The 14,530-nt window shown below is 33.5% G+C and overlaps 1 protein-coding gene across 6 annotated transcripts in view; it reads right to left on the minus strand.

Moving 5' to 3' along the window:
- LOC108563850 (heterogeneous nuclear ribonucleoprotein K) overlaps window positions 1-14,530 on the minus strand; it is a 30,316-nt gene that overhangs the window by 6,272 nt on the left and 9,514 nt on the right. For 2 of the 6 annotated variants that reach the window (XM_017922684.1, XM_017922649.1), the window contains exons 2-7: window positions 13,836-13,885; window positions 13,442-13,495; window positions 5,934-6,035; window positions 3,754-3,810; window positions 2,259-2,302; window positions 1,245-1,317 (exon numbers count right to left, since the gene is read on the minus strand). In XM_017922684.1, the coding sequence (XP_017778173.1) occupies window positions 1,245-1,317; window positions 2,259-2,302; window positions 3,754-3,810; window positions 5,934-6,023 (264 nt within the window). In that variant the 5' untranslated portion in view covers window positions 6,024-6,035; window positions 13,442-13,495; window positions 13,836-13,885. Of the gene's footprint in view, window positions 1-1,244; window positions 1,318-2,258; window positions 2,303-3,753; window positions 3,811-5,933; window positions 6,036-10,804; window positions 10,988-13,441; window positions 13,496-13,835; window positions 13,886-14,196; window positions 14,280-14,530 lie in introns of those variants that run through there. The other 4 variants (XM_017922661.1, XM_017922669.1, XM_017922654.1 and 1 more) reach the window with 4 other exon arrangements.

Below are 14,530 nucleotides of genomic sequence, written 5' to 3' on the forward strand. Positions count from 1 at the left end.
TATAATTGAAATAAACTGACTGAAACTTTACATTGATATTATCTATGATATCATATATTTCAATTAGTGTTAAAATCAATGCGAGAATGTAATTTGATTGGTTGACAAAAGACCGGTAAAGGAAGTTATGAAACAACTAACTACAAAGAAATGCACCTATTTAGTGAGCTATAACAATGTATACGTCTAGTTACAAATTTAAAACTTATTCATTTGGTACGGAATGTCCCATGAGGCGTTAGTTGGCTTTTTTTTATTGCTGCTTATCAGTTAAATATACGAAATGGCAAAAATACAATTAATAATTACGGCACGCAAACTTTGACAACTACACACTTGTAGGGTAATGTCCATTACTTCTATGTGTATACACAGGGTAAAGCAAACGGCGACGTGGCATTTCATTGTGTGGGGTCTCTCGTGTCCACGCGACATTATCAACCTTCTAATGGAAGTCTGCTGCCGCCCCCGATAGACACATTTTACGGCACGCCAGTTCCCCCCGAAACCACAGATAATAAAGTGCACAAAGCGCTCTTGCAAAGCCGGTAAAGTGTGTATCCACAGCAGACGTACTCAACCGAGTTATTGTACAAACTTACAAAAAAAAAATAAGAAAACATCACTACACAATGTAAATATTGCATAAGATATATACATCTACCTTTATATAAATAACAAAAGCAGGTAATGTTTTCTTTTCCTATCTGAGTTAGTATTTTCATTTGGTACATTTATTATCGTCTCGAGCATAACCGATATGCGACATTACATGTAGAAGAAATGAGATACATTTGCAATTGAGATATAGTCTTCGTTTTTGGCGTATTGAGCAAATGTGTATCTTTCACAAGCTCTGAAACATGAATCTTATTAGATAACTTTAGCTGTTGCATATAAAATGTTACTTAGTTATATTATTCCTATGTGTTAATTTAATATTGGTATTTTGATGAAAATCTGGAAGCTTTGAAATTAAATTATATTATATTGAATTACTAATAAATTCAACTTAAAAAATAAGTTATTGAGACGGTTAGCAAAACAGTGTATTTTTTCAAAGGAAATATTGAATTAGCCAAAAAGTTTTGTACGTAAATCGCGCTCCCGTCCTCCTTCACACCGAGTGCAGTCGTATATAACTTAAACGCGATAATAAATTGAATGAACGCATAGAACTCGGAAGTTTTCAGGAGGAGCGAGCGGAAGAGATACGGATTTATCGAGCAATCGAAGCAACTCACCTGTTCCAAGTTGGGAACGATGTCATTGATGATATTACAGATGGTCTCCAGGTCGGAAGAGAGGGTCAGCACACTGCAAATACACATCGGATTTCAGCACAAAAATCGCACGGAAGTAAAAAGCAAGAAAAAAAATATATAAAGTTTATAATGAAATAAATAAAATAAAAATAATAGCAAAGAGTAAATGGTAACATAGAAAAGACAATATATAGAAAATGAAAAAAAGGAAAATGGAACACAAAAATACAGACGCCGAGGTATCTCTCTTCTATTACGAAAAGTCCACACAAATTTGCATTTTCACCAGTTTACGCAAAATAAAATACACCATGGTATAAAATTTCTTCATCTCAATTATCGAAATGCTTTAGCAGAAAGTAATCGTAAAAATAAGAATACACTGCGAAGAAAAGAAATATGAGCAGGTTAAAAGTAAATGAAGTGTATTGTGTGGTGGTGTTCGTAAGAATAATGAACATAAACATGGACAACAGTTTTAAATACAATTTAAGAACAAAAAAAATAATATATGTAAGCCCAAGCTGAAATTAAAGTACGGTTAATTGGAGGTGGGTTTCTTCACCTGCGATTCTCAACCTGGTTGCACTTACAAAAAAAAAACAAAACTTAATTACAAATCAATGATTTTTACCCAAAATATTTAAAAAATTTGAAAAGCAATTTAGCGCAAGCAGGAAACGAAAAAGCAAACGAAAATCGTGTCGACGGTCAAATGTGAGTTGGGTTATATATATATTTACACCTTCTCGTATTTAGTACATTTTTTTTAGTAAATGTTTGTTATTTAATTATATTTTAACGTGTAAAGAGAGATTGTAAGTTCGAGGTGCAACCAGAGAATTATTGGGCATATTTTTTTTGTTGGGTTCGGGAGGGTCGTTTTGGTACCTTGGGGGAGATTTCTTATATTTATTTAACTTAATGCTTTTTTTTTGGTTGGTGAGATAGAGCACAACTATTTAAATTATTGTAGGTGAATATTAATTTTACCGTTCTGGGCCCGGACAATCAGGGACAGTAATCGAGGCTTTGTACTGTGGTGGGCCATTGTGGTTGATTGAAATGCCATGTTCAATGTCAAGTTGGTGGGCGGGTGGCAGGTGGACACGGGTGGCCGGGCCGGGGCAGAAGAAGAGTTAAGTTAAACATATTGGCATTTTTCATAACACTTTTTCTGGAATCTCAAAATCAATTGACATGGGCTCAAACAAGTGAGTAGTTAAACCAAAATTATATACAAAACAAATAAAATAATAATTATAAAAATAATAAATAAACTAAAAAATAAATAAATAAATAATAATAATAATTAAACAAAAACAAAACAATAAAGTAGGCCTACTCACTCGTAGGGGTTTCAACAAATCGCATATGTTAACAACTCTATAAACAATAAATATACTCGTGTTTCGAAATTGCATGATCAAACCAAGATTTACTAATCGGGGAGATAGCAGTTAAAATTAATGGAAGCGCCGTATTATTGAATTAAAACGAATGTACCAGATGAACGTAAAAACAAAACCACGCATAAAGTAAATACAGACACCTGGAGGAAATTAGTGGTTTGTTAATCGTTTTGTGTGAGCATGAGATTTTCGTTGGACAACCATCAACCCAAAAGATAATACGCTTTCTAGCTTTTAGTCAAGCCAAGTATGAAATTTTATTCAAAATATAACAGAAAATGTACAAATCGCACATTCGCAAAGGACCTGAATGGGAGAAAAATAAATGCTGAAAAAGAAACAATGGACATGCTATCGATTAAAAGACAAACAAATGTCACAAAGAATCTGTAAAAAAATATTTAAGTACAAGTTTATAACGAAGCAAAATTCCTTATTCAACGTTGGCGAAATGGAATATTGAAGAACATATACCAGTGCATTTTTAATTTGATATATAATTGTAGCAATTTCTCTTAAATTGGAAGCAAAAACGTATTAGAGTTGCCTCCTGAAATTGAAATTTCTAACAGCATTTTAATGAAACGAACGAGGATTAAAACTATTCAGTAAAATAAGTTCCAAATCCATAATCCACACAAAGGATTAAACGATTAAATTCGCTGCAAATTTAAGATACATAATACATAAAAAGCCGTAATTAATTAAACGTGATAATAAAAGGCAATCAGGCTTAAAATAGAAAGGAGTACGTGCTCCAGCTTCAGAGCAGTTAGAAGATTGATTATAGAGGGCCAACGACCTTGGTGATGAGTTCGTGCTCTTGGTGATACTCTTGGGAGGCTGTTGAGTCTCCTGTTTACAACAAGTGCGATATTTATAGAAGAAGATAAACCAAGAATCGAAAACAAACCCAAAACAAATATATAAAAATAATAACGCGCAAATTTCGTAGAATTCACTCAACGGAGAGAAAACTGTTAACTCCCCCATTAGATTAATCTAAACACTCGTCTTGTCTTATAATTTCTTAAGATTTGATTATTTGAGCCCAGTTCTGGATTTGATCTACTGACCTGACTTCTCAGCTTCGTGATGTTCTGACCGGCCTTTCCTATGATCGATCCAGCAGCCTGCAACATTAGAAAGAAAAACGTCGAGGTTTATCATGAAAATTAACGGAGAGATCGGTTGAAGTGAGTCACTGTAGCTGCGACTACAATGCACTTCGGAGTTCGTAATAATGTATGCTGAAACGTGAAAATGTATGCAGACCGCTCACGCTTTCCTCTTTATCGACTCTAATTTATCATATGCCGACGGTGTTTTTAAAACCGCCACCGAGGTAAATAGCATGTTTCGACTTAATCACGTGCATACAATACTAGTCACACGAGCCATGTATACCAGTTTTTAGTATTTCTTTACCTGACTGTACTAACTAATAAATAAATTAAAATTACGTTATTTTTGGAATAGTCCATCGGTATTTCCAAGATCGATCCTCTAAATTTTTAGATGTAATATTTAAAAAGTAATAATGCTATAATTCTGCATAATTACGAACTATAAAAAATAAACAAACTGCATAGATGTGCATTAATACTAAATTTAGCATTATAACACTTATACAGTGTGTAATATCATCGAAGAAAGTTGAATTTTTACATCGTTTATAAACCCATTAAAAATTGCTTAACTAAAATGGAGAGAAAATGAAGTATTAATAGGAGGAAAACATATTCCTTCAAGTATTGCAAAATAATCTACGAAAGTTAATATAAATTTCAAAATATTTTTTAGAAAGTTTTGAAGATTTTATTTATATAATGAAAGTATTACGTTAAAAACATTCGTTCAGATTTAATAAAATATTATTCTTGCTACTCTTTAGAAGAAATATTAGCTAAAGCCTTACAATATTTTTGGTCGGATGGTCTCGATTGATTTTCCCTGAAGGAGGCAAGAAAAAAAGCTTCGACGTGCGAGCACAAAAGTCGTTTACTTTTAGATTATTGCCTATTATAGTACCAATATTGTTTATCAATCCCCTGGGGCACTACCAAAGACACAATAATAGCCACAGAAAACGCGGAAAAGACACAAATAATGTTTCCCGTCTATAATTATTCCATCGCATTAGAAACAATGGACGGAATTGAGAAACAATTGGCAATTTTATGACCGTAACGCTTTCGACTGTGGACATCATCATCTAATACCAAACAGAGATAGATGCAGTTATTCATCTTATCTTCATTCAACCAGAAGTAGCTTCCATTGTCCCAAAACAAACTATGCCTCGAATAAACTTCGAAACTAATTCCAATTCCCTCAATGTAAACTCAATTTCGTCAATTATTCGGCTCGCTTCGTGTTCGAAGCTGGAAAGCATAACTGAACGAGTTAGTTCAAAGCACAACTGGATTTGAACAAAAACGGAACTATTAGATCGTGGAGTTATAATACGCAAGTAATTAGATATATAAATCTTATTCAAATCATCTTCATTACTTCAAGTTCACAGAATCTTGATAAACATATAATATGAATTTAAATTTAAAAGTATATATCAATGTTATATAGAGAACAATTTATTTTGATATAAAAATAACCTATTTTTTGTATACTACTTAGTGTCTAATTTACAGAATAGTTATGTTAAATAATACATTTAATAGTAAAAAATCAAACAATCTTTGACGCAAGTTAAATGTAAAAAGTTTTGGTAAAATGTTTCTAGAACCTTTTTATATTTACATTTAAATAACAATAATATTATATTGCATTTCATTATTTTAAGTTGATTTTGATGTGTGCAATAAATTTCTATTTAAATTCGCGAAAATCTTGGTTAAGTATTCTTAGAGGACTTTAAAAATTGGTTTCATGTCAAAGAATAAGAATTTTATATGCACGGATCGGACTATTAGTCATGAATTATGTTTATCAAACAAGCCAGTAACAGTCAGGTACGAAAAAATAAATAACACGAAAACCTTATGAATGATGGATTCGGAATGTAGTGAATTATTTCACTCGAGCTTATGATTTATGGAAAAGTAAATTTAGTGGGAGCGGACAAAAAGGCATTAATCTTCGGCTCGTTTAGGTGGCATGTGCATGGATGGGCCTACGCAAAGAATTGCCCGACTGCCATTTCATTCAGAACCCATGAAAATGGACGGAGCATACACTTCTGGCACCAGAACATATACTACAACGCAAACTACACGAACTATATAAATATACGAACCTTGCTGGGAATAAGTAAACGAACTTCCTCATCGCCGCGACGAGATCTTTTTTGTGGGGATCCCATTTCACCATCAGCTTCACGTTTCATGGCTACCGGTACCTAGAACAAAGCAGAAAAAGAAACCATGAAACAACGGAGTTTTCCATTCGCTCGCTTTCCAGTTTTTGGAAAGCGGCAGAAATAAGTGCTAAAACTAATATAGGTGTGTGAAAAGTTGTCCAACAAAGGAATCGTCATTATGAATAAGTTAAATATTGCATTACGTGTTTATTTATTTATTTTTGTACTTCTCTCCACGAACAGTTACAGAATTTAACAAATTAATATCGATCAGACCTTTGGGGTCAAAATCTACTACTTCTACAACAGCAATAATAAAAAGAAATGAGTAAGCAGAAGAAAAAAATTATAACCGGTTTCATAAAATGCGTCTCAGGGTTCGCATTTTGTTTTCGCGAATGTGTTACGATTTCAATTTCATTTAGCGATCGCCTCTGTTACGTAAAGTCGCCGACAGACCTTGTCCTTGTGATCTACATTGCTTCGCATTGCGTCGTTTCGACATGAATTATTATTATTTTTCCACGAATAAGAAAGGCGCGCTCTTACATAAAAGATGCTGCGATCTACATATGAAATTTGCTGCTATATTATGCGAGTTTGAATTGTTGTGTTGATATGAATCAAATTCGCTTTACAAGAGCAAAACGATTACAAGAATTCGGAAGAAAATTTAAGAAATATCGAATGCACGCATTTTTGTATCAGATCAGATATACCTTGAGTTCAATGTTATGCAAAGTATTACTGATTTTATTTTATTATGTAAATTAATACATATTAAACTTGAAAATTGAACAAACTCTTTCTAAACAAAAAGCAGCAGATGCCAAGGTGAAGGAAAATGATACAAATGTTCAGTCTTATTGGATCTACCAATCAAATTTAAATTAAAATATTATAAAGTATGTTGTTCCATGTAGATATTCCACAGTTCATGAATATATACAATTGATTACCTACATAAATAGTTTCGCAAACATACAATTAATAATTGGAGTTACGACAGGAGGATTAATTAGAAAAGCAAAACGTTACATTATTGAAACATTTTTTTGTTGTTGTATTCATTAAAAAAAACAAACGTTCTGACAAAGTGGTGATTGTTTCTTTTTGAGTGTGTTTCAGTGGGTCCTTCGCGATGTTAGTTAGAGGAAAGAGAGAGCCCGACTCCGGCAATTTGCCAAATTTTCCGGAAAATTGGCCACAAAAGAATTTTTGTCATGACTCATTTAACGCGTTGGCACGAATTCCCATCGCACCGTACACATCGAATAATCCGATCTCGATCCCCCGCTCAAGTGAAATTAAGCGCGTATCGGGTTCTCGTTACAATGAGACCTTTGTCTTACCAATTAGCAAAGATGATTTCTTCCGTCGAAGGACGATCGATTTATGTTAAAGTCGGCCTCGTACGAACAAAAGACATGAGTAACGTTGCATTCCATATGCTAATGAAAATGGATGATGACGGGGGGGTTCGGGCGTTTTGTTTGCGTACGTATTTAGCGGAAGTCTCATAACAGGTTGCAAGTAGATCGGGATTCGAACTGTTAAACCGCAATTCAAAGAGCCCGTCTGCTGCTTAAAAGTACTACGGTTTCGTAAGTGCCGCTTATACCTCGTCGTCTGCACCAATTTGCTTCGATATAAAATTAAACTTCCTATTTGCGGTTTCGAGATTGATGTATTCTAAAAACTCAAGTCTACCGATAGAAACGGAAGTTGCATTAATGCACCGACGCCATCGAAAATTAAGTTTAATCCAAATCTATTTGTAAAATTACGTTCCGACCATCCGAGGTGGAAAATAAAATTCAATTATAGATAAAATGGAGAGAAAAAGCGACAATTTCATGCACTTCCTTTGCAGCAAATAAACAGAGGTTGAATATTATGTTAGTAAAACTAATTTTTAAAATAAACACTCTTGTATTGCTTCCTGAATTAATTGTACACAAGAGCTAAACATCTAAACAAACTAATAAATTGAAAGCTTAAGTTTATTTGATGAAATAATTCAAATATTTGTTTTTTTCTTCTCTAAATATGAACTGGCCGCTTTTTTATAAGAATGTAACGCGATCAGAGTTGTTTGGCTATTCAATTCTTGAATTTTCCCCATGCATGAATAACGTGAATCTCGTGTGGTGCAGATAGAGACGACAATCACATTGTTGAACTCTCAAAAGTCTGTAGCACACGGAATCCAATAATTCACACTCGAATTATTATTCAGAAACTAATTCACATCCATTGAGAATAGGAGATCATCGTGCATAAGTCATGCGAACTTCTATTATATATTTCAATTCATTTTTAAGTAAATACGAATATTCGCATTCAAGTGTTTTATATATGTTTCTCTCATGTACTCATTAATCCAATGACAAATACTGAATTCTTTAGTTTTTCAGGATTGCCTCAAATATTTGAAATGTGATAAAGTATGTATGAACTTTCCTTTCGCTGTTGATTATCGAATTGTTTGTTTGTTTTTCGAATTTAAAGTCAACGGATGATGGCAGGTGCGAATCTGTAATCTGTTTAGTCAATCGCCGCAAGCGAAATGTTTACTAATTGCCAAAGCCAGATCCCAATTAATGGAATATTTATCAACAACCCCCGCAGGAATTTGAGGTTCAAAAGGAGTGCTCTATGGAGGGCGAGTGTATAACCAAAAGGAAAATAAAATCGATATCATCAGTGACGGCCAAAATTCCCGGCGGTTGCTCATACTATATTATACTCTTTTCGAACAAAACACAAATAAACCTATACTACCTTGGGGTATATTGATCAAACGAAGGAATATTCAATTTTATTGTTATATGTAAACTATCATGAAAACGAACTGAAAAATACTTCGATAAACAGCATTTTGCAATATGACATGAAAGTTAAAGTTTATTAAGTACGATGACAATGAGGCTGCAATTACTCTGCATTGGCATAATAGTTGGGTCAAATATATCTCTATGTAACGTTTAACGTGGAAGCAGTGTAATAGTGTAAAATGTTGTTCATACTAAGTTAAACATTCCTCGGATGAGCAGAGACGGTAATAAAAAAAAATACGTGTATCTTAAAAACCGCGACTAATTGTAGTTGGAATTGATTGCGGCTAAAAGATACTTGGTTAGCCTTAACCCATTCCACATAAATTAATGAGCGAGTAGTTTTGAAGGCTTTAGTAAATTGTAAAAAAAAGAAGTGTTTGTATAAGTGCAGTATAGTAATGTTAGCGGCGGATGCGCTACGGACGACCCAAATTCCAACAATTCTTAAGCACCTCTCGAGAACATACATATAAATATATATGTAAATTGTCGATATAATAAAGACACGATAAATCAAAATTAGTTGCGTAAAAATTAAGCGAAAGAGAGACCGATTTGAAACCATCTTGGGCAATCGCATTTTCAGCCGTTAAAGGTCACAGAGAGAGCAGCAGCAGCCACTTTTACTAATTACGTGAGGCCATAAAATACGAATAGTTCTCCATTTATTTATTTTGTTTTTGGTGCGTGCTACAATAAATTTTAGGAGTGAAAATATATCGACTCCATTTGTATATATATATATTATTCATATTCTGAATATATATATAAATAGTATTTGGTCCCTTAACATCTTTTTTTTAACGCGAAAACGCACGTGAGATGAATAACATGCAGGTAGGACAGTTATAAAGAATTTTTTTATTGCCGCACGAAAATTCCAAACGTCTTAACGCACAAGCGACATAAATACATCGTAAATATTAAGAAACCAGTGAAACTGTCTGCATAAAACATTCCGTCGTTATTAGACGTGTGCTGATTCATACTATTTCCCTATTCCATGATGTAGTTAACGTGCTTCAACTACGCGCGAAAATAGTACCAGTAAACAAATAAAACTGTTGATTTACTTTACATTCGATTCTTCGCGTGTTTTTATTTTTTTCGAAATATTGTTTTGGAACACGCATCAACTTCTAATAATATATCCGCTACTTAAAAATAAACAAACACGTGGTCGTCCCCAACGAAATTGGGTTAATAAATATAAGCGAAGTTCCGAAATGAAGATGGTACCGGGAAGAGATCGAACAATATAATAAAAAGCACACACACACATAATAAATCAAGAGTGGTGGCAAATGGGATTAAAAACAGAAATAGACAGGAGGACTTCGTCGTTTATTTATTCGAGAGAAAAGCGGGAACGAAGTCCATCCAAAGGGGATCATAATTAATGACCAAGGAGGAATGTGCCAAAGTCCTGAATATATAATGTTACACGCCTGGTTTAATCCAAGCCGGCAAAGCGGACCGATGAGAAACTCCACAATGACGAAACGAGATTTATAGATAGCGAAAATAGATTGCACACTCAATTCACCTACTTTATTCGATCTGGAGATGGCGTTTCCGTGTTATTATTTCGTATTTACGTATCACACCGATGACCGTTTCTCCCGAGGTTCGAACCTTGAATCTACTACAAGCAAAGCGATTTTGTCTCGAAATTGAACAACAAGGATCGTTTTAAACTAATAATATCATTTATGAGATGACCCTACACAACAAAACATCAATGAAGTTATCAATTACAATTAAAAATATAAACTGATTACGTAGAATATTTGCACGAGGTTCGTGAAAGCAATGTATCCTTATTAATAGTGTAACTTCAAGAATGTAATTATTTCGCAAAAATACTTTAATAAAATTACATTACTATACATGTATTGACTTTAGAATGATTGTCTTATAACATGAAAAAAAAAAGCAATTATTACAATAATCTGATAATGAACTTACGTTTATTCTTATTAATATATGAACTAATGACAATATCCAACTTGTGTTAGCTTAATTTGTTGGTGCACTACTATACATACACACTTAAGTAATTAACAATTTCACTGCACAATGCGATGAGTTCAGTTTGGAATGGTAAACTGAGCTCCGAGGAATTATTGTCGGCTTGGTTTATGAACTGGGAGTGGGAGGACGATGGAAGTGGCTTAGCAAACTTTGCCTCTCACGCATGCAAACATCCGCAGAGTAAATAAGACGCGCGATATCTGCACATTCACGTTTCTCGTACATTGCTATCTCGCCAAGGAAACCCTCGACTCAAAAGAATTTCTTCGAGTCAGGATTTCTGTGAAATTGGATGGAATGCACGAAGAAAACATGATGTGGGTCGGGCCTTATCTACTCTAAACTTATGACAACATCGGTAAATGAAACTAAAGCGATAACATTTTTAAATAACTACACGACCTTGATGCGAATGTAAAGATTGCGCTTAGATAACACAAATAGCGAATTTTAAACTTAGGTACTTGATTTCAATGTGTTTTGGTGTTTATAATTTGATTAGTTGAGATATCATCTGTGGAGATTCTATAATTATAAAAACACGGAAACAAATGCATTTACTTAAAGAGCGAAGCACGTATTCGCTGCCGTTTGGTTTTCATTTAATTTGCTCAATCATGTTTACGTATATGCATCGAAAGACCTTGAAACAATTAATGCACGTTATGTTAATACGATTACTCTGTGTTATTCGTAAATCAAAAACAATTCTTCTTTGTCAATACTTGTAAATTACCAGCGATTGAGAATCGAGTTTATCTATCAAACTTCCTGGATAAAATTGTGATAACCTCTGCAAACCGTTTCAATCAATGCAATATTTTATTGGTGAATTTAAATATTTCTGTATCATTCTCAGATAAGCAGTTAGTTTTTTTTTTGAAATATCTAAAGTAATTTTGTATAAACATTTTTTTACTAAACATGACTACAATTTGTATATTTGCAGTTTATTTGAACTGCTGAGGTTCAAGTAACGTGAATCGTGATTTAATTGGAAGCAAAATGTTCGATATTTTGATATGCAACGAGAAAAGCGTTTCCGATCCATACATTATAGGTCATTATATTTATATTTACAAGAGAATTATTTATCCATAAAAATAATTTTAAACTATTTAAAATTTGCTTGCTTGTCAAATGAATTGCATTATCAAATGATTGCTCTTATTTCAAACTAATTTAATTAACCATTCATTCATTTAGTTTGCATTCGCCCCTAAAAGCAAATTGCATACAATACTTTTAAGTCTTTGCGTTGGTTTTGTTGGACGATTTATTGCAATCAGCTTTTCATTTAATGTTGGAAATATGTTGTTCCAAGTATTATTACCCTTTGTCACCATAAAGCTGTCCAACAAATTAAGCTGAGGATTACGATATGAAATGAAATAAATACAGATGCAAATAAAGAGCACTCAAATTAATTGGACGTGATTTTGCGTAAGAGGAAGAGTACAGCATTTTATTTTGGGCCAGGAACGAAGTAGCGCGCGCGGAAAAAGAGTCACAGCAGAGAAGCTTTTGTAAACGATGCACAGCAAATTTAATAATGTAAAGTAGAGCGGTACCAGGCGTACTGTTGAATAGAAGCTTTTTGGGCATTGTAGAAAGACTAGCTGGCATGCATCTATCTACTCAACGACCAACGACGAATAAGTTTGTTTCTTTTTTATGTAGATGCATGAATAGTGGATGATGCACTGTGGCCCGAGCTTTTGCGTTTTGTTAAATTGCTGCTGCAAATGTGATTGAGATGAAAACTGTCAACTTTTGTCAATGGAAGGCGAATTTCTTCACCTTTTCAACGTCGCAAAAAAAAGTATTAAGTAACGAAACATTTCAGTATTGTCGTCAGCAAAGGAACGACAGCATTGAATTTGGTTAAATATCAACAACAACAATATAGCACAATATTATTGTGTTCTATCCATACCATGCGTGACATGAGACAAATGTATTTTAGGCATACCAACTGTTACATACCACGAAACCTACTATTTTTAACGTCTACTTTGTTAACAATAGAATATGATGATAGTGAAACTAAATTAGTAGCTGCAATTCTAAAACTTAATGTTTGAACTTAAATAAAAGTGTATCATTATATTTAGTTACTGTAGAGAATTATTTAAATAAAAATGTTGAATTGATTATTTTAATATAAACACTATAAAAATTAAAAGAATTTACATTTAATAAATAAATAATGTATAGATAATGGATATTTTTATATGATGATCAAATATGTTTGAAGCGTAAAGCAACTTCATAAATGTATACTTTTTTTTTGCTTTATTGTAAGAAAAAAAACAAGTAGAGAAAGTCCTCAAATAATAATAACCATGAACATATGAATAGAATTTATAAATTAACATTCCATTTTGATCCTATGGAAGATATTTTCAGAAATGCTCATCGAAGACAAGTCTTGCTTGCATAATACTTTCAGAAGTGTATTGATAGTTGACTTGACGATACATAGTTAATTAGACATTAACGAGTTTCACTAATGATTAAGTTTCATTTTTCATACATCCTACGATTACGACATGGTTACAATAGACTTACCACCGAATTAACTCGCCATTATGGAACCGGGCTTGGATATCTGAACGTTGCAAGCTTTAAAACAATTACAAAATCAAATGTCACTCGGCGAATAAGACCAATATTTTCAACTTTTCTATTGTCTAGTAATGCTCATGATAATATACCTATTATTACGCTATATTTAATAAAAAAGCAAACGCATGAAATTAAAGCATGCAATTTTTAGATGTGCAAATAATATAAGAAAATTAAGTAAAATAATAAATCGATTGTAATTTATATTGATTCAAGAATGTAAGTAAATTCCTTTTTTGAAACGTATAATTTCTTGATGAGTGGTAAAGATAGATGAGAGGAAAGATGGTACAAGAAACGTTCTTAATTTTGACTTAATTAATTGAAGTAGACTTACCGTCGTGGAGATAAACCAGCAGTGCCAAGATCCAGTCCTGGCAGGGGATTCTGTAACGAAACGAACGAGATGAGCGTGCCGTTCGAAAAACGCAGTATCATAAATCATGTTTAATTAAAAAAATGTGTTGAGGACGGCAATTAATAAAGCGGACAATATAATTTCCAGTTTCGAAATTGCCGCCATCAGTTTGAATTAAAAACAGGGACGCGCACTCCGCGGACGGTTTACTCGGTGAACGCAATTAAAATGATGACAGGGTGAATGTCTTTCGTAATGTTCGAAGAACAAACAAAACAAAAATATATGAAGAAACAAGTAAAATGTAAGAACAAAACAAGGAGGCTTCTTTTGCGCTTACCTTGGCCGCTGCTAGTTGAAGTGAAATGTTGATGATGGTGATATTAATGGACAGAAATAATAATAATAAATAAAAAAACAATAAATTGCTCTGCGACTTCGCGAGCCGACCACAAGCTTGAGACTGACCACAGCTCTGTTGTCTATCAACTTATAAGGTAAATTTCCACCCCAGAACGGTGCCCATTGGTCCAACGAAAGGGTACGTGGCCTCAATTGATTGTTGACATGTCACCATAGCTACCACCCAACGAATACAAACATTCTGAAGGCTGCAACCCCTCCAGAACGACAAAGACAACTAATAATAGATACCACCTTGCGTTCTTACCACA

The sequence above is a fragment of the Nicrophorus vespilloides genome, unplaced genomic scaffold (genome assembly GCF_001412225.1).
Source record: "Nicrophorus vespilloides isolate i.1.1-1 unplaced genomic scaffold, Nicve_v1.0, whole genome shotgun sequence".
NCBI classification, from domain to species: Eukaryota; Metazoa; Arthropoda; class Insecta; order Coleoptera; family Silphidae; genus Nicrophorus; species Nicrophorus vespilloides.